At 44.5% G+C, this 21558-nt stretch overlaps 1 protein-coding gene across 1 annotated transcript; it reads right to left on the reverse strand.

Moving 5' to 3' along the window:
• Nucleotides 1-10220: 10220 nt before the first annotated feature.
• Nucleotides 10221-21187, reverse strand: LOC100671234 (G protein-coupled receptor associated sorting protein 3-like). The gene is made up of 5 exons (XM_023541189.2): nucleotides 21008-21187; nucleotides 15393-15482; nucleotides 14902-14985; nucleotides 14499-14577; nucleotides 10221-14152 (listed from the first exon to the last, which is right to left on the reverse strand). The coding sequence occupies exon 5, from the start codon at nucleotides 13848-13850 to the stop codon at nucleotides 12051-12053; it is 1800 nt and encodes a 599-aa protein (XP_023396957.2). The 5' UTR covers nucleotides 13851-14152; nucleotides 14499-14577; nucleotides 14902-14985; nucleotides 15393-15482; nucleotides 21008-21187; the 3' UTR covers nucleotides 10221-12050.
• Between the last annotated feature and the right edge of the window lie 371 nt (nucleotides 21188-21558).

Genomic DNA, 21558 nt, shown 5'->3' on the forward strand with positions numbered 1-21558 from the left:
AAATCCATGAAAGTGTTCGAAGAAAACGTAGCGGCAAAGCTGCAGGTCCTGGTTTTTAACAATGCACTATCAGATATGACAACAAAGCACAAGCAGCAAAAGACAAAATAGATAAATGGGACCTCATAAAAAGCAAATATCTTTGTTCATCAAAGAACTTAGTCACAAAGTGAAGAGACAACCTATAGATCGGGAGAAAATTTGCAGGAACCATAAATCCGATAAAGGTCTAATATCCAAAATATATAACAACAAAAAGACAAACAACCCAACCAAAAAATGTGCAGAGGACTTGAACACACATTTCATGAAAGGGTCTATCCAAATGGCCAACAAGCACATAAGAAGATGTACAATGTTACTAGCCATTAAAAAAAAAATCAAAGCTACAATGAGATACTACCTCAACCTCATTAGAATGGGAATGATTTAAAAAAAAAAAAAAAAAGCAAAAACTGGAAAACAACAGGCGTCGGCTAGGTTTTGGAGAAACTGGAACCCCCATCCATTGCTTGTGGGGATGTAAAATGGTACAGCCACTGTGGAAAACACCTTGGTGGTTCCTCAAAAAGTTGAACATAGAACTAACATATGAACCAGCCATCCCACTCCTAGGTACACACTCAGAAGAGGTGAAAGTAGGAACGCAAACTGACCCCTATACACCAATGTTCACTGCATTACTTTTACACTAGCCAAAACGGGTAAACAGCTGAAATGCCCATCAACAGATGAATGGATAAAGAGAATCTGGAACACGCATACAATGGATTGTTACTCAGCCATAAAGAGAAGTGAAGCCCTGATGCACGCCACAACACGAGCCTTGAAAACATCATGCAGAGCTCAATAAGGCAGTGGCAAAAGGACAAACACCATATGATCTCACTTATATGAAATAAGCAAATATATAGAAACTAAAGATTATTGGTGATTACCAGGGGGGAGAGGGAGGGGGAAAGGGGAGTGCTTTGCTTAGGGGGCACTGAGTTTATGTCAGTGGTACAGGAGTAATTTGGAAAAGGATAGCGATAATGGTTGCACCGCATGAAGAACGCAACCAGTGTCACTGAGTTGTACCTGTAGAAATTGCTGAATCGGTGAATGTTTTGGTGTGTATATTTTCACCAAAATAAAAGAAAACCCTATGGATCACAACAACAACAACAAAACATCAGCAAGGAAGTAGAATAACTAAACATTATCGTGAACCAACTGGATCTAACCGACATCTACAGAACACTCCACGCAACGGCAGCAGAATGCACTGATGGCATTGGTGGAAAACAAGTCTCCCGGAATTGACAGAATACTCATAGAGATGCTTCAACAAACAGATGCAAAACTGGAAGTCTGCATTCATCTATGCCAAGAAATTTGAAACACAGTTGCCTGGCCAAGCGGCTGGAAGAGATCCTTGTTTGTGCCATTCCAAAGAAAGGTGATCCAACAGAATGCGGAAATAACAGTAATAAAAAGCATTAATATCGCATACAATTAAAATTTTGCTGAGGAGAATTAAAAAATGGTTGCAGCAGTCCATCGACAAGGAACTGCTAGAAATTCAAGCCAGTTTCAGAAGAAGACATCGAACGAGGGACATCACTGCTGATGTCAGATGGATCCTGGCTGAAAGCAGAGAATACCAGAAGGATGTTTACCTGTGTTTTATTGACTATGCAAAGGCATTCAACTGTGTGGATCATAACAAACTATGGATAACATTGGGAAGAATGGGAATTGAAGAACACTTCATTGTGCTCATGAGGAACATTTACATAGCTCAAGAGGCAGTTGTTCGGACAGAACAAGGGGATACTGATTGGTTTAAAGTCAGGAAAGGTGTGCCTCAGGATTGTATCCTTTCACCATACCTATTCAGTCTGGATGTTGAGCAAATAATACGAGAAGCTGGACTATATGCAGAAGAACTGGGCATCAGGATTGGAGGAAGACTCATTCACAACCCGCGTTATGCAGATGACACAACCTTGCTTGCTTAAAGTGAAGAGGACTTGAAGCACTTACTAACGAAGATCAAAGACAACAGCCTTTGGTATGGATTGTACCTCAACACAAAGAAAATAAAAATCCTCAGAACTGGACCAGAAAGCAGCATCATGATAAAGGGAGAAAATATTGAAGTTGCCAAGGATTTCAGTTTATTTAGATCCGCAATCAACGCCCATGGAAGCAGCAGTCAAGACATCAAAGACTGGGCAAATCTTCTGCAAAACACCTCTTTAAAATGTTAAAAAAAAAAAAAAAGGTATGAGTTTAAGGACTAAGGAGCGCCTGACCTAACCCATGGTATTTTCGATCGCCTCATAATCATGCAAAAGCTGGACAATATATAAGGAAAACTGAAGAAGAATTGATACCTTTGAATGTCGGTGTTGGCGAAGAATTTTGAATATACCCTGGACTGCCAGAAGAAGGAACAAATCTGTCCTGGAAGAAGTACAGCCAGAATGCTCCTTGGAAGGGAGGATGGCAAGACTTCTTCTCGTGTACTTTGGGCACGTTATCAGTAGGGACCTTTCCCTGGAGAAGGACATCATGATTGGTAAAGTAGAGGGTCAGCAAAAGAGAAGATCCTCAGGGAGATGGATTGAAACTGTGGCTGAAAACATGAGCCCAAGCACAGCAACAATAATGAGGAAGGCGCAGGGCTGGGTAGGGTTGTACATAGCCTCTCTGTGAGTCAGAACCAACTTGACAGCACCTAACAACAACAAGGACGGAAGGGAGGGAGGTAAAGAGGGAGGAAAAAAGAAAGGAAGGAAGAAAAGAATCTCTATTGAAGTCAAGGGATTATTTTAATTTTGGACAAAATAGTTAAGAAAACCAAAAACATAAAAATACATTCTGTTGTTTACTCTAATTTACTGACAGAAAGAAAGACGATGTGTTGAGTGCAAGGTGCACCATCAGCTCTTATTATTAAAAAGAAGTGTTTAACTACTAGCTGAATGGTTGGCTGTTTGAACGCACCCAGAGGTGCCTAGGAAGACAGTCCCGGTGATCTGCTTCTGAAAGGTCACAGCCTTGAACACCGTATGGAGCAGTTCTACTCTGCAATGTATGGGGTCACCGCGAGTCTTAATCGACTGGGGGCAACTGACAACAACCAAATCGCCTTGATGAGGGAAGATTCTTCCTTGCCTACATACATACCTGGTTCACTTGGAGGACTGCTGTAAACTTTGGCTCACCTACATTGACACCTCTCCATTGGCGATGTTTTGTGATTTCTAGACTAATATTGGTGCATGAAATTGGACTGCGCATCTTGCGCCAATAATAATTTTCATTCCTAAAGAAGTGCCCCCTAACTAATATTTTCTTTGTGAGTATATGCACATCTGTTTGTAGAACACGCTTCCTGATCAGGTCTTCTTTCCTACGTTTATATTTTTATTACACAACTTTTATCAATTCACCTAAGAAAATTTTAAAATAAGTAAAAATAATTTTAAAAACTTCACTCCCTCCACTAGTTACAATCACTTAGCCTTTTTTCTAAGTCATTCCTATTTTCCTCTTTGCATTTAAACCATTATTTTTCAAAAAGGAGATGATGCTTTAATACATATAGATCTGATTATTTTTAACTAATGTATAATATCCCATGTGATGGAAATATTGTAAATCATTTAACTAATATATTCATGCGCATTTGGGATATTCTGGGGTTTTTTTGTTATTACAAACAATATGGCAGTGAACATACTTACACATATACCTTTGCTCACTTGTATGGATTTTTCTGTTGTATAAATAGAAAATAATTCATTTCTCATTCAAACGTATGGACATTTATATATTTTTAACAGATATTGGCAAATAACCATTCAAAGGGGTTATAGGAAATGATTCTCCTACCTCCAATAGTAGATGAGATTGACTGATTCTCTACAACAGTGGTTCTCAAATTACACCGCACATTAGAATTACCTAGGGAGCTTTTCAAAATATTTCAAGGCCCAAGTTCCTCTCCAGATCAGTTAAATCAGCATGTCTCAGAGCAGGGGTCTGAGTAGCAGTATTTTCTCAAAGCTCTCCAGGCGATCTTAATGCAACCCGGGCTGAGAATCACTTTTTATATAGAAACACTTACACAAATGTGTGTGTCTGTGTGCGTGTGTGTATGTGTGCAGACTTCTGGCTTTGGAAGAAAGAAAATAAAAGCAAGAGAGTCGAGAACGCTGGCACTAAAATCACAGCAAATAATAAAGTTGGGGCTTGTGTTCAAAACGACTGTTCACTTTGGCCTGCCCTGTGGGTGACCTACTTCTTTAAAAGTGGAATTTCTGTCAATTCTCAGGCTATATATTGGAGAGTTCCATCCAAGGCCTTCAATGAATTATGCGAAGCCTGAATCTTTTGAGTAACAATTTTTGGATCTCCTTCAACTGGAAAGAGTCAGTAGACACTGATATTGTCAGTGGTAGCGATATGCACAAAGGCAGTGTAGTCATTAGACATAAAGTTCCTCTGAAAGACAGAAGTGGTCATACAACTTTTAACGGGAGAAAACTTTTTCCAAATAGACCCTTCCACAAAACCCCAAAACTAAGCTGCTTTCATTGAAGGTGGATGGAGCACACAGATCCAACCCACTGAGCCTCCTCCTGAACCTCTTCAGTGCCCTATAAGGCATTTCCAAGGAGTCCTAGGACTCGAAGGAACACAGATGGGAAACCACTGACCTGGAGCAGAGCCTCCCACTGGTATGCTGGGAATGGGTTACAGGTGTGCCAGATTGCTGCTTCCCGAGGTGCTCAGAGTGGTTGCCGTGGGGACTGGGGTGGCTAGAGGGGCTGGGGCAGCTGCCTTCAACGGGGAGCAGACCTGTCTGTTTACCCCAGTACAAGAGTTATCATTTTCTATACATGCCCTGATGTGGTCAAGGTTGGGCAACACTGATCTAGAGAGCAGAAATATCAAGTATATAAGCTATGGCTATAAAGTAATGAGCCTGGTGTCTTTGTTTGACTGAGAAACTGGTTTTAAAGGTAGTTCCTAATGCTTTGATTGATTACAGCTTAAGGGTATGGCCTCCTATGGGGACTATGGTATAGTGTTCACGTGCACTTACATTTTGATGTTTTTTGAGGAGTACAATCAATCTCATGTCACACTGTCACATTTGGTAGAATACAGATGGTTCTGATAAAAGATTAATGCCTCCTATTCATAATAAGAACGGATGCCTTTGAATTATGGTTTTGGCAAAGAATACTGAATATACCCTGGGCAGCCAGAAGACCAAACCAAATTGTCTTGGAAGATGAACAGCCAGAATGCTCCTTAGAAGGGAGGATGGAGAGACTTTGTCTCTGGTACTTTAGACGTGTTATTAGGGCGGACCACTCCCTGGAGAAGGACATCATGCTTGGTAAGGGAGAGGGTCAGCAAAAAAGAGGCAGACCCTCAATGAGATGGACTGGCACGGTGGCTCTAGCGTAACAATGATTGTGAGAATGGTGCAGGATCGGGCAGTGTTTGGTTCTGTTGTGCGTAGAGCCACTATGAGTCAGCACCAACTGGACAGTTTGGTTTTGATTTGGTTATTTTGGGTGCTCCAAACCAAGAGCCGCTGCGTTTAGTTTGCTTAACGAGGTGTTCAACACACACAAGTGGCTGTCTCATTTTGCACGTTTCTGTAGTTGTCCTCTCTTTCAGGGAAACCTTGGCAGTGACTATTAAGAAGGGCATGGAACCTCTAGGAGAGAGGTGGGCAGAACACTTTCAAAAGACCTATTGACAGAGGACAGAACAGCATCCAGCTGAGAGTAGGCCTCTAGAGATAAGCTAAGGGGGCCCCAAGATCTCCCAAAGCAAAATTTGCATGGTGCTTGACTGAAGACTTTTATCAGCTCATGATTGATTATGATGCTGCTCTGGCGCCTATTGTCCGGAATGATGACCAATCTCTTTAATCTGAAGAACTGGAAATACTTTTATATGCGCTTCATAAAACTGTATCTGGGAAGCAGCTCAGCTCACTGCAAAGCTTGCACTTGTCTCACTAATAACCCTCCATTCTTCGGTCTCATGTTGTACCTACCATTTGCTAGTCTACTGACTGTGGTTGTTGCTCGAGTGTTGGTCCCTAACAGAGTTCACATCCTGAACTCTGTAATACCCTGTCAGCACAGTTAACTCCTTCTCTTCTTTCTTTAAATCTAGTTCACAAAATATAAAGTGGTACAACTTTTCTGGTTGTCAGTTTGGTAATACTTGCAAGAGCCTTAAGTTGGAGAGCACATGGGAAGGGGAGCAATAAGGGGGTGGGGGCTCAGAATTTAACCTTACTCAAAGAATCTAATCCTTGCTTGAGGTTCCTGAGAGAGAACGCCTAAAGCCTTGAAATTTCTATAATGGTTAAAGAGTCCTCAATAAGGACTCAAGACCTGGAAGGTTATACCAGAGAGGAGATTCAGAGCTGGGAAACGGCTAGGTCAGAGGAACCCCACCTCATGATAATCACCTCAGGATGACATGATCCGAGAAACTCACCTCATGACCACCTCCTGATATCAACCAACCTCAGGGGAGAGAGGCTGCTGTTTGCATTACGTAAGGAGACCACCAATAGAAGCTCTGGACCCTAAATTTCCACCAGCTTCCTGGTTGGTGAAAAACATCTGCTCTCAGTGACATGCCCTCTTTGGGGCATGGAAACTCTATGTTGGAAACCTTCCCAGGCCTTGCCCTGTCTCTTCTTTGTGCTGATCCTGCTTTGTATCCTTTATTACAAAGCTGAGATCATAAGTACAGTGCTTGCTATGAGTTCTGTGAGTCATTCTAGTGGACTATCCAACCCCAGGCATTATGGGAACCAGGGATTATGAGGCCTAGGGACTGCTGAGCTTGTGGCTGGTATGCTGAAGGGGTAGAGGGAATCCCCAAATGTGTAGCAAGCAGATCAAAAGTGTGGGTGTCATGGGGACCCCCAAGCTTGTGACTGGCATCTGAAGCCTTGGTCCCACTTGGCAGTTTGGAGGTCTGCTCTTTAACTTGTGAGCTCTGACCTAGCTCGGGGTGGTTAGGGTCAAAGGCAGAAGTGCTGCATGGGCGGCTGGTGTCAGAACAAAAGTGGTAGAGAAGGGAAAAGTGGGGATTTTGATTTGTGTTGATCATTATCCTCATAGCTGGTGTCAGAAAAAGTGGATTTGATTCACAAAGGGGCATGAGAAGAAGAGGCAAAGTCATACACACACATGCATACACACTACTCCTCTCTCCTCTCCCCACCAGGTGACGAGGTCCATCCTCACATGCCTAGAATTAACCTAAAGGAATAGAGAGGTGTGATTCAGTTCTCACATCCATAATATGGAATATCACGTACCCTTTAAAATATTACAATCAACCAGAGATGATGTTTCCGCCTATCACAGTAGCCAGGATTAAAAATATTGATACCCAGTGCTGGCATGTATGAGGAAACAGACACTCACGGTCATGGGTCAGGAATGGTGGGAATACATTTTGAAGGTCGGTTCGGCAGTACATATCAGAATTTGTAAACACCCGTTTGAGAGAAGAAAAGCATTCCTACCATCCAGGGGCTAGCTTAGCCCTCACAGCTAGGCCCTGGGGTGGTCTCTTGTTGAATACAAACAACGCCACAGAAGACCATCATCAGACGAGGACACTCTGTGACTGTGATGCATCAAGACAAAAAAAATACGGCCACTCTGTCATCATGTCTGAAAACAGAAAAAAAAACACTGTCCCATGCAATCCAGAGCAAGGGCCTTGTCCTCAAACCCTACCTCAACTCACCTAGTGGAAGCCCAATCCCGTAATTATTTCTACGATTATTTACATATAACAGCTTCTTCTTGAGGCATCCATAGTTCCCTGTAGTGTGTCCTCTCCCTCACTGCAACGAGTAATAAACTTGCACAAATACAGGCATGTTCCTGGTGGTCGTTGGCTACAGGGCATTGCCATTCATGACCTTTGACAAAGCAGTTCCACTTCAAGGAATTTACCGTACAGAAGTATTCAAACAGGTGTGAAGATAGAAACAAGGATGCTCGCTGCAGCATCATGTCTCACAGGAAAAAAACACCTGTAAACACTCATCACCAAGGGACCGATTCAATGTGGTATAGCCATACAAAAGACTCTTTTTTTTGCAGCTGTTAGAAAGCATGTTGCATGAAAACTCCAAATTTTCCTGAAAGAAATTGAAGAAGGTCTAAAAAAAAATGGGGAGATGTATTTTGTTCATGGATCAGGAAACTCAGTATTATTAAGAAGACCCTTCTCCCCCAAACTGATCTATTGATTCAAATCTAACCCAACCGAACAGCCCGCAGGTGTCTTTGTAGAAACTGACAAGCTGATTCTAAATGGCATATGGCAATGAAGATGTGAAATAGCCAAAATAACTTTGAAAAAGAAGAAAGTTAGAAGACTCACACTGTCTGGCTTCAAGACTTATTATGAAGGCACAGCAATGAGGACAGTCGGGCACTGGCATCGAGATAGACAAGTAGGTCAGTGGAACATAAGAAAGGGTCCAGAAACAGACCCTACGTACACGGACAACTGATTTTTGACAAAGGTGTAAAGGCAGCCCAGTGGAGAAAGAGGAGTCTTTTAAGTAAATGTTGCTGGAAGAAACTGGATATTGCCATGGCAAAAACGAACTTAGATTCGTAACTCCCACCATGTACAAAAATTAACTCAAAATGGGTCATAGACCTAAATGTCAAACCTAAAACTATAAAACTTTTACAAGTAAATACAGTAGAAAATCTTTGTGAACTGGGTTTGGCAAAAATGTTTTATATACAACACTGAAGCACAACTGGTAAAATAAAAGAATTTCTTCATCAAAATTAAAAACTTCTGCTCTTCGAAAGATACTTTAAAAAGAATTTGAAAAAACAACCCACACACTGGGAAAAAATATCTACAAAACATACATGTGATCAGGGACTTGTATCCACAATATATTAAAAAAATTTCTTAAAAATCAATAAGAAAACTACCTAAAACCCCGAGAGTATGGCCCCCGGACACTCTTTTAGCTCAGTAATGAAGTCACTCCCGAGGGTCACCCTTCAGCCAAAGATCAGACAGACGCATAAACCAAAACGAGACTAAACGGGCACACCAGTCCAGGGACAAGGACTAGAAGGCAGGAGGGGACAGGAAAGCTGGTAACAGGAAACCCAAGGTTGAGAAGGGAGAATGTTGACATGTCATGGGCTTCTTAATCGATCTCATAAAACAATATGTGTAGTAACTAATGAGAAAATTGTTTGTTCTGTAAACCTTCATCTAAACACAAACCAAAAGCAAACCCAGTGCCATCGAGGCGATTCCGACTCATAGCGACCCTATAGGACAGAGTAGAACCGCCCCATAGAGTTTCCAAGGAGCGCCTGGCGGATTCAAAGTGTCGGCCCTTTGGTCAGCAGCCGTAGCACTTAACCACTACACCACCAGGGTCTCCCTTCATCTAAAGTACAATGAAAAAAGTATTAAAAAAAGAATCCACTTTTTAAAATTGGGCAAAAGAGTCACACATATTCTTCACTGGATATACGTGGATGGCAAACATGCGTATGAAAAGATGTTCAACATCATTACTCACCAGAGCAATGCAAATTACAACCACAATGCCATATGGCTAAAATGAAAAAAGACTGACCACATCAGGTGTTAGCAGGGATGGAGAGGAATGGGAACCCTCACACACAGCTTGTGGTAATGTAACACGGCACAGCCACTTAGGAAAATGTAAAAGTGAAATATATACCTACTACATGAGCCAGCCATTCCACTCCTTGGCATTCACCCAAGAGGAATAAAAGCATATATCTACCAATGTTTACAGTACCTCTATTAATAATCTCCAAAAGCTGGAAACAACCCCAATGTCCTTCGACAGGAGAATAAACAAAATGTGGTATAACCACGGAATGGAATACTACTTGGCAATTTGAAGCAATGAACTATTAACACATACAACATGGATGAATGTCTAATAATTATGCTGAGTGCAAGAAGCCAGTAACAACCCCTCCCCCCCAAAAAGAAAAAGAGTACACGCTGTATGAATCCATTGGTACGAAATCATAGAAAATGAAAACTATGTGGATACAAAGATGATCAGTGGTGGCGGGGGTGGGGGGAGAAGAAATAAAGGGAGGGTTGGGAGGGAGGGATTACCAAGGGGCAGGAAGTAGCTGTTGAGGGGAGACAGATATGGTGACTATCTTGATTTTGGTGATGGTGACATGCATGAATACGTATCTCTAAACTTACCAAATACGACCAGTTTAGTGTCTGTCAGTTATACCTCAATGAAGCTATTAATAAAAAGCATGTGACAGATCTCTACAATAATGAATTAGGAAAATAATGACGAGGAAAAGGCAAGTTGCAGAATACCACTCTCCCATTTTTGCAAAAGAATAAATGTGTTCATATGTATATTAGAAAATATGGAAAGAAAAAATCGGGAGACTACATACCAAAATATTACACGATTCGAAAATATGCTTTAGAACTACATTTATTGACATGGAAAGATCTTCACAATATACTGCTAGGGAAAAAGCATGTTACAAACAGCACTGAGAGCATGATTTCGTTTAACTGTGTAAAAGTCTTAAAGCGTATAACCCGATACTTTCACACACAGAAACTTTCTCTTTAGCTCAGACCATGGGCTGTACTTCCTGCCATAAGACTTACAGAACTCAGCCACAGGCCAAACTCCTGGGAATACTTTCTGGACCATACAGACTTCCAGAAATCACCATCTTGTGGGTTGAGACAGCTGCCGCTCTGGGTCGACTGTTGGGCCAAACCCATCTATTCATCCCAGACTTTTCTCCTGACCTCCAGCCAGGTGGAGCCAAAAGCCTAACTAACTGACATGGCCAGATTGGAGAAATTTAAATGTTAAGAATTGCAAGCCCGGCAGGGACATCATCCACAGCAGAATTGAGCCATTAAAACCAAATAATCCCTGAGCCTTGAAGACCACCATGGGAAAAAGTGAAGGGGGACTGTAAGGCAGTGTGGTGAGAGTGGGTTTCGGTATCAGACAAACATGGTTACCAGACAAAACAGCTATGCCACTTGCCAGCTGTGGGCTTGTAGGAAAAAAATTAAACACCTCGGATTCTCATTGGAGAGTACCCAGATTAATGATTTACAATAAAACGAAATACTAGTAGCCTATCCAACAGGATCATCGGGAGAGACAGAAAAAAAAAAAAAAAACCTGTAAAATGTGGTGCCAACAGTGTCTGACGTAGAGTAGGCACTCGGGGAATGTTTCCCCTGTAAACCTCCTTCCTTTCTTTCTGTAAGAGATGACACTGACATAAACCAAATAGCCTGACAATATGAGAACTCCAAATGTGGTACCGAGATAAAAAATTAAATAAACTAACATGACCTTTTGACTGAGACTCAGGTCCGTTTACGTGTTGTAGAATGAGTTGTGTCATGCAGGTGGAATAGGGAAAACAGTTATTCCTTTTACATTAAACAGTCTACACTGTAGCAATCCCTGCTTCCTCTAAGGATCAAGAGGGCACGTTTGGCTACGAGCATATATACGCTGTCGGTACTGGCGCTCATATTTCTGTGTGTATATGCCTTATTTCTGCAACTAGACTATAAACTCAAGGGTTTTTTTGTTTTGTTTTGCTTTTCGTTTTTTGCCACGTGAAGCCACAAATGGATCTATGTAGATACTAATGAACAAGCTGGCTTACTTCCAATGTTGGTTCACCATCTCCTTACGGAAAATGCTACACATCTCCCAAACTAGACAGGATGAAGATCAACAGGTATTTTCGGCTCAAGGGGTAATATTCATTTGATATCCAAATATGATCTAGCTCAAACCCAGAGGCTGTCACAAGTAACATCACGTTAAAGATGCAATTTATAACGTGCACATGGTGATAAGCACAGCATTATGCAAGGCTCTTTGGGAACATACAGCCTATTAAAGTTTGGAGATTGTTCCAAGTTTTCTCTTTTATTTCTGGCTCATTTTACAATTTTTCAATAATCGTTTTAGCTTCACGGAACACGGCCTTGAGTTCATTATAACTCACGGGATTAACAACTACAATCAATCCCCTTCTGATATGCTCCTTTATATTAACAAATATGGCCACGGCAGTAACAAGATTGGCTTTTGCCTCTTTCTGGTGAAAGATGAGTTTTAATGCTGACAATACCTCAATGTTCATCATGTCTCTTGCTGCAATGGGATTTTCAGACATATTCAAAAGTACTTTCAAAACCAGATTTCTGGTTTTATGATTTCCCAGGGATAGCATACGGGAAAGCTCTGGAAGGTAAGCGGCAACAATGAAGTGATGGTTACGGTCAGCACTCAGCTGCCCTAATTCCTTTAATCCAGATCGCTGACCAGGTGAGTTCAAGGGAAAAGACACGGTTTCCTTACACATATGCACAACATGTATTATATTCCTGCGTTGTCTTTCCTCCACAGAAATGGGATTCAGAGTAATTTCAGTCTTTCTTGTCACGTTTGGCAATCGAAAATGGAGCAAGCTTTCAATAACAGTCAGCACACCCATCTCATTAATGAGCTCTTGGGCAAGGGGATGAACCTTGATGATACCCATCGCAATTTGAGCTATTTTATGAATGACAGGATCAGCATTTGACTTAAGTAAGCTAACAAGTTTTTCAAAGTCCTCAGAATTCAGGCGGCATTCCATTTTGCAAGGGCAAGGAAATGGCCTAATCCCATTCAGCTCCCTGATCCTGATCTGCCCTCTGATCTTCTCTACGGCCTGCGCGCAAGTCTCAGAATCAAATGGGTACGCGTCTATAGACTGTAGGCATATGGAAGTGCCCTCACGAAGACCGGCTTCTGCCGCAGGCAGGGAACCCGTGTTTTTCTCACCTGAGGACTGGGCAGTACATGAAAGGGGCCTTGTCCTCGACGGGACCTGGTATCCAGATGCCAACGATGCCGGAATTTCAGCAGGGCCGTTGGGCCAGACAGTTACCTCAGACCCGTCCTTGGGCCTATTTCTTTCATCAATTTCACACGTTACCCGGGGCCTAACTGTCCTGTACAAGGGTCTAGGATTAGGGTCAAAACTAATTTTACCTCCATCCCAGAACCACTTCCAAATAACGACTTTCCTCTCCTCCTCCTCCTCCTCTTCGTAGTCCTCCCACTCCTCCTCTTCGTCCTCCTCCCCCTCCTCCTCTTCGTCCTCCTCCTCCTCCTCTTCGTCCTCCTCCTCCTCCTCCGCCCCTGGCCTAGGCTTCCAGCTGGCCCCAGTAGCAGCCTCTATTCCCAACTCCTCAGTATTGATTGAGGCACCAATATCAGTTTCACCTTCGTCCTTAGCGTTCGTCTGATCACCACCAGCCTCTTCCCTGTTCCAGAACCAGGAACCGATACTGGCCTCTTCCCCAGCCCAGAACCAGGCATCAGTATCAGTCTCATCTTTGTGTGTGGCCCCAGATGCAGCACTCTCCTCAGCCACACAAGAAAAACCAGATACCACAGCGGCCTCATCCTCAGCCCTGGGACCAAAGTCTGTATTCATCTCCTCCCCTGACCTGGCCCAGGATCTAGGCATGGCCTTAGCCACGCCTTTGACCAGAGCCGTAGGCTCTGACAGGGCTCTTGCCTTCGTCTCAGTTACAACCTTAGCCTCAGACACTCCCTTCCTCTCTGCTACTGCATATGTCTCAAACCCTGCCCTGGCCTTGTCTATGCCAGTAGCCTCCCTCTCTGCTTCAGCCTTTATGCCGGCCCCTTTCCTAGTTTTAGCATGGGTTCCACTCTTATTCTCAGACATGGCTGAAGTCTCGTTATATAGCCCTATTCGGTATCGGCCTTACAACTCAAGGTGTCTCGGGTCAGTGTCTTAACACTCTTTCACTGGGTCAGCCTATATCCTTGGAAGCAACAGTCAGAGTCAATTGTCGGCTCGACAGTCACAGACTCCCCTTTGAAAACACACAGCCTCTGTTAATGATACAGACAGAGGGCAGAGGCACACTCAGGCTGGAGGAAGATGACGGCTCCTGGGTGCAGACCTGCTCAGAGGGATGGTCTTCTGCCACTCCGAGGCCACCACAGCTAGCACTGCAGACGGACCTGAGTTGGAAGAATGAAACGGGGCTCTGAGTCTCTTCCCACTGTACTGCTCTATGCACAAAGTCACATAGAGAGACATGAATGGAAGAGCAGAGACTGACTGTGTGGTACAAGTCGATAAAATGCATCCTCATTTTATCCCTTCCACGCTCCCGCTACTCCCAAACAACACCCGGCCCAGGCCCTACACACTCTTTCCTCTGCATCAAACAGGAGCACGGACCGTGGGAAAGCTTGCTGAGATGAGAGCAAGAGAGGCTAAGGAGCACCCAGCCCTTCTGACCCCATGCTGGTGTACACCACTCCCCTACAGGTCTACCCAGGCAGGCCTCGTTCTCACGCCAACCTGCACTGATCCGGTGCGATTCTCCCCTCCTTCCTTGCTTCCAAAGTTGACAAGCTCTACAGCAGATCCACAGGCAGATCTATGGGCAAAAACACACAAGGGTGGTCTCTCAATCCAACAAACATCTGCCTTTCCAAATCTACAGCACTGGTTATGCAACATAGCCGACGTCCTTGGACCCTCTTGGCATCACTTCCTTCCCCATTTCCAACCCCGGTATCTACCAATCGCTCTATAGACATGATCCTGGCTCACCCACCCCCATTTCCTGTACACAAATGCGTGAGGGCAGAGGTGTCTGGAAAGCTGGAAGTCAATGGTCCAAGATGTGATCTGGTCTCACCCGACTGCCAACAGCCAACCCCCACCCCCAGTCAACGGGGGTACTCATGCTCATACCCACCTTGGATCCAAGTTAATAGTTTGTCTTCTTTCTTAACTTCCAAGAGAACTGCTCCCTACAGACATCTATAGGAAAGGGACAGAGCTATTGATAGACAGAAAGACAGGGCAGAAAAAAAGAAGAAACAGGGGAATTAGCAGATGGCCCAACACCCACGACAAGGGTTATAACATTAGCTTTTATATATTCAAGGCCATGTTAAATGCCTACCACCTGTCTGGGTCTCCTCCAGTGATTCCCCAGCCAACTCACCCCAGACATACAGCCTGTCTGAATACCCCTCCCCGCAACTCTGAAGTCAGCCATTTCCCAGCAGAGGCCACAGCTCCTTCCCTGAACAAAAACATGAGGTGCAGGGGTCGTAGTAGAACACGGGCAACTATATTTAGAAAGCACGCAGAGAAGATAGTGGGAACTATTATTTCAATAATAGCATTACGTGCCCCCTCACCTTCCCCACGTGCTTCATACCTAGATCCTACCTCACTTACCTATGGGAGCCTGCCCACACAGCGGGGGTCCTCAGGAGATGTCCACCTCCCTACCAAAGGAGAGTCCTCCTCCTGGAGAAGCACCACACCCTACAGAAAGATGGAGGGGCATTCAGCAAAACAGCAAGAGACTATGTTGGCAGTGGTGGAAAAATAGAGTTTAATGCACACATTTCCAGAATTCAGCTTCCAACCCTTCCTTTTCCAGAATCAGGGATGAAGTAGGTAAATGAACTTCTTAAATTCTCACAGCTCCTCAGATCTCCACTCTCAGGAACTCTGTGAAATCTTCTGTGGCATTACTTCTGCACCAAAATGAAAGGGGCTGGGAGGGGTGGGTGGAGATGGGAGTGTGCGTTTCCAGAACCAGAACCTGGAGCCGACTGACTTCAAATATTATCAACTGGCCCCTCAGAAAGCTTTTCCCTCGACTCTGAGTCCCCATTCCTGTACCTCAGTGTAGAAGCAGGCTTGCATCTTGAGAAAATAGATCCCGTTTTAGTTATCTAGTGCTGCTGTAACAGAAATACCCCAAGTGGATGGCTTTAACAGAGAGACATGTACTCTATCGCAGTCTCGGAGGCTAGAAGTCCCAAATCAGGGCACCAGCTCCAGGGGAAGGCTTTCGGTCTCTGTCAGCTCTGGGGGAAGGTCTTTGTCATCAATCTTCCCAGGTCGAGGAACTTCTCAGCACAGGGACCCCAGGTCCAAAGAACAGGTTACTCTCCTGGCTCTTGTTTCTGGTTGGTATCAAGTCCCCCTGTCTCTCTGCTCACTTCTCTCTTTTATATCTCAGAAAGAGATTGGCTTAAGACACAACCTAAACTTGTAGACTCAGCACTGCCTCGTTAACATAACTGTCTCTAATCCTGCCTCATTAACACCATCCAGGTAGGGTTTACAACACGCCGGAAAATCACATCAGATGACAAAATGGTAGACACTCACATAATACTGGGAATCATGGCCTAGCCAAGTTGACACATATTTTGTGGGGACACAATTTAATCCATGACAGATCCCAAGCCAGGAGGTTGGAGTGACACTACCCTGTTTATTTACATGGACCCTTCCTGCGAAAGCCCACCCGCTCCTCATCCAGCCCATTTGTTTGAGATAAATAGGCTGTTGTTGTTGTTAGTTGCCCTCCAGTGACTCCAACTCAGGGTGACCCCGTGTGTTGCACAGTAGAACTGCTGATAAGGTTTCAAGGCTCTGAACATTCGGAAGCAGATCTTTACAGGCCCCTCTTGCTGGGTTCTAACCGTGAACTTTTCAGTTGATAGGCATGGATTGCTTTTCATAATATGATGTTTGTTGACAAAAGGCAGTTTACAAAACTATACGTAGGATATCACCTCATTGCTATCCTTAAATACACAAGGTGACATCTGAATAGTCAAATTTCTGAAAACAATAGACACAGAAAAACCTGGGAGAGCCAGAAACTATATAAGGCTCAAACCTGTCAGAGAAGAAACTCAAATATTTTCCACTAAAATGAGCCATAGAAAAGTGGTAAGACTGCACCCTGACAAATGTGGAAAACTTGTGAGAACCAGAAAAACATGGCAGACCTGTCAAGTTCCGGCTTTCACAGGTTTCACTGCACATTCAACCCTTAGCTCTTTATCCTCATTCTCTGATGTTATGCTAGTAGGGAGAGGAAGAGGATAAGCAAGCCCATGAAATAAGAGAGAAAAGCAAGAGACAGGAAAGCACATGAAACGGAAGGGGCAGGGGTGATGACTCTCTTGGCCTATCCCCACTCAGTGAACTGGAAGCCGTGCAGGAGGCTTTTCCTCTTCCCCAGCTCCATCGGACAGCCCCCTCCGGCACACGGTGGTGACACTGAAGCTCACACACAGTGAAATGTGGGTTTATCCCTGCTTGCTAGTTCATTTCCATCTACGCTCTCTGCTAGCTCTGCTATTATGCCAACGTCAGAAGCATGGCGTTCACACAACAGAGGAGGCAAAGGTGGAATGGGGAGCCAACATTTGCTGAGGCCCACAGGTGCCACACGCTGTGGGGTTTTATTTTCAGACTTTTCCTCTTCAAGTCCTCAAACAATGCTCTGGGGCAGGCATCGTTACTTCCCTTACAGATGGGGCAATGGCCTCAGAGGCCAAAGTACATCCTCAAAGAATGCTAGGGAGGTGTCAAACGGACACAGAAACCAACTCGAAAGGGCTTCCACTGGCCACTTCTGGGGCAAAATGACCATCGAAATAAACAACGACAGTAATAGATGGTAATCATTTGAGCAAAATAGGAATCTATGAGTCTTACTGATATAAATGAATACATAGATAGATAGATGGAGAAACAGATAAGGCAGAAGGGAAAGCTCTACTATACAGTCGAATGCTAATTAATAAATCTAAAAGGAATTAGGAAAGCAACACCTGACAACTGTCATAGTTATAAGTGGTTCAGGCAAGAATCATAAATAGAGGCTCGGTCTGCACCAAATCCCACAGCAGTCACCCAGCCCCCATGGTACCCATGCTGGCCACGTAAATCTGGCGGAAAAAAAAAAAACCCAACAAACCTGACTTGGTTCATAATATGGGCTAGGAACTCTATGGGACCGACATGACGCACACAAACGATCTCAAGTATTTCTCACAATAAACACTCTCCGCAGCTGCAGCCATATGCACACACACGCGCACGCGCGCCCTCTCTCTCTTCAGCTGCAGAGATGCAGACACACACACACACACACACACACACACACGGAAACATATTCTTTCCCCTGTCTCTCTCCTCCCAAGACCCTCTCTCATCGCCCCTGTCTGTGGATGGAGAGCACCTCCAGGACAACCCTGCAGCAGGAAACCACGCTCCCTCGGGCCAGCAGGGACCAAGACGGCCTGTCTCTCCAGCTGACGAGACAGCGGGACACCGAGTCTCAAAGCAGTAAATCGCCCCTTGGCTCTGGGGTCCCTTATCTCCCCACACCCAGGGCATGAGCACCCATACCTACCGCTGAATTCCAAACACCGGACGACAGGAACCTGCTCCTCCTGGCGGGCCACGTCCCTGTCTATAAAAAAGTCGTCACAATCCCCAGCTAGACGTCGGGTTTCTATGGCAACCGCAAAGCACTGGCTGCTCTGGACACCGGAAACACCTACGCAGGGCTGCGGCCCCCCTCCCAGTCCTTTGCTGAAAGCACAACACCTGTGCCCTTCAGATCTCTCGGTAATACTTCCCACAACCACATGTGAATCTACAATTTTCTTCAAAATAAAATTTTAATTATGTGAATAATAAAAAATATATATTGCATAGACAGAATAAAAAACTGGAATTTTGCCATGTTGGCCCCTAAAATCATGGCAAATGGATTTTCATCTATTTCTAAAAATTCCATTAATATTTATTATTTAACAAAGAAAAGGTCAAATAGTCGATATTATGGAGTATTTTATACACGACAAACCCTCTCACTGTGAGTTCACGCAAATTGAAGAATACCGGAGCTGAAATAAATACCTCACTGAGTTTAGCAGTAGCATAGACACAGCACAAGAGAGGATTAGTGAACTTGAAGATAGCCAAAACCCGTTGCCATGGAGTCGATTCCAACTCATAGCGGCCTTATAGGACAGAGTAGAACTCCACCTTCCAGAGCTTGAAGATAGATCAGAAATATATCCAGACTGAGGCACAGAGAGAAAAAAAGATGGAAACACAAGAGTATAAGGGCCAAGGTGACACATTCTAACACGTGATTAATTGGAGTCACAGGAGATGAAGAGAGAGACAGAGAGAAAAAAGGGAGAGAGAGAGAGAGAGAAATTGAATGGGGAAAAAGCAATATTTGCAAAGATAACTGATGAGGGTTTCCCCAAACTGATGAACAATGTCAAGCCACATATTCAAGAAGTTCTATGAAACGTAAGTAGGTAGGATAAACAAAGACACACACGCAATATAAGCACATCATAGCAAAACTACTAAAAAATACATCAAAAAGAAAACATTGAGACCAAATGGTCAACAATTACTTTAAAGCAATGATGAGAATGTAAGGCGGCAGAGAAACTAGATTAATGGAAATGGAACAACCAGAAGGGAAATAATGAGAATGTTCATGCATTGTGAAGAATGTGACCAATGTCACTGAACAACTGGTGTAGAAATTGTTGAATGGGAACATAAACTGCTGGGTAAACCTTCACTGAAAACACAATAAAACGGCATTCAAAAAGAAGCATGGTGTTCACAGAACGAGGGAGGCAAAGGTGGAATGAGGAACCCACACGTGCTGAGTTCTACAGATGCCACATGCTGTGGGGTTTTATTTTCAGACGTTTTCTCTTCAAATCCTCAAAGCAATGCTCCGAGGCAGGCATCATTGCTGCACTTACACCCAAAAACCAAACCCTTTGCCGTCAAGTCCATTCCGACTCATTGCGACCCTATAGGACAGAGTAGAACTGCCCCATAGAGTTTCCAAGGAGCTGCTGGTGGATTCGAACTGCCGACCTTTTCGTTAGCAGCCCAAACACTTAACAACTACAGCACCAGGGTTACTGCCCTTACAGATAGGGAAATAGGCTCCCAGGGCAAAGTACATCCTCAAAGAACACTAGGGAGGTGTCAAACGGACACAGGGGCCAACTTGAAGAGGCTTCCACCGGCCATTTTGGAGACAAAATGACCATCAAAATAAGCAATAATAATAACAGATGGTAAACCTTTGAGCAAAATAGGCACCTATGAGTCTTACTGATATAAATAAATACATAAACGGATAGGTAGATGGAAAGATAAGGGAGATAAGCTCTACTCTACACTCAAATGCTAAGTAATAAATCTAGAAGGAATTAGGAAAGCAACACCTGACAACTATCATAGTAATAAGCGGTGCAAGCAAGAATCATAAAAGTCGGCTCAGTCCGCACCAAATCCCACAGCAGTCACCCAGCCCCCATGGTACCCACGCTGGCCACGTAAACCCAGGAAAAACAGTCAACAAGCCTGACTCGGTTCCTAATATGCGCTAGGAACTCAGTATGACCGACGTGATGCACATTAACTAACTCGAGTTACCTCACAGTAAACACTCCCAGTAGCTGGGATGAAGCGCGCGCGCGCGCGCACGCACGCACACAGTCCAGTTGCAGAGATGCACACACATACAGGCACACAAGCTCTCTTCCACTCTCTGTCACAATAAACTCTCCTGGCAGCTGCAGCGAAACGGACACACACACTCCAGCTGCAGAGATGCACACACATACATGCACACAAGCTCTCTTCCCCTCTCTGTCACGGTAAACACTCCAGGCAGCTGCAGCGACACACACACACTCCAGCTGCAGAGATGCACACACATATTCCTGCACACATGCTCTCTTCCCCCCTCTGTCTCTCTCCACCCAAGACCCTCTCTCATCGCCCCTGCCTGTGGATGTAGAGCACCTCCAGGGCACCCCTGGAGCAGAACACCACGCTCAGTCGGGCCAGACGGGACCACGAGAACCAGTCTCTCTCCCTGAGCAGACACCCGGGCACCGAGTCCCAAAGCGGGAAAGAGGCGACTTGGCTCTGGGACCCCTTGGACTCCCGACACCCAGGGCGTGAGCACCCATACCTACCGCTGAATCCCAAACACCTCGAGGCAGGAATCTGCTCCCTCTGGCGGGCCACGTCCGGGTCTATTGAAAAGGCGTCACGGTCGCCATCTTGACGACGTGTTTCTATGGCAACCGCGAAGCACGGGCTGCTCTGGACACCGGAAACGCCTACACACAGCCGTTCCCCGCCGCCCGCACAAACCCTCCCCCCGTTCCCACCCTCCCCCACCTCTCCCACCCCCCCCCCCACCCCGTGCCTTTTCCTTCTGCCCTTCAGTTATCTCGGTATTATTTCCTACAGCAGCATGTGAATCTACACTTTTCTCAAAATACAATTTTTAATTAAAAATGGAAAAAGGTTAAATGTGAATAAAAAGAAAAAAATATTGTTTAAAAAAAAAAAAACCTTTGCCATCGAGTGAATTCCAACTCATAGTGACCCTCTAGGACAAAGTAGAGCCGCCCCATAGGGATTCCAAAGAGCGGCTGGTAGAGTCGAACTGCCAACATTTTGTTGGCAACCGAGCTCTGAACCACTGAAGCACCAGGGCTCCGGAATATTCCAAAAACAG

The sequence above is a fragment of the Loxodonta africana genome, chromosome X, assembly GCF_030014295.1.
Source record: "Loxodonta africana isolate mLoxAfr1 chromosome X, mLoxAfr1.hap2, whole genome shotgun sequence".
Classification (NCBI taxonomy): domain Eukaryota; kingdom Metazoa; phylum Chordata; class Mammalia; order Proboscidea; family Elephantidae; genus Loxodonta; species Loxodonta africana.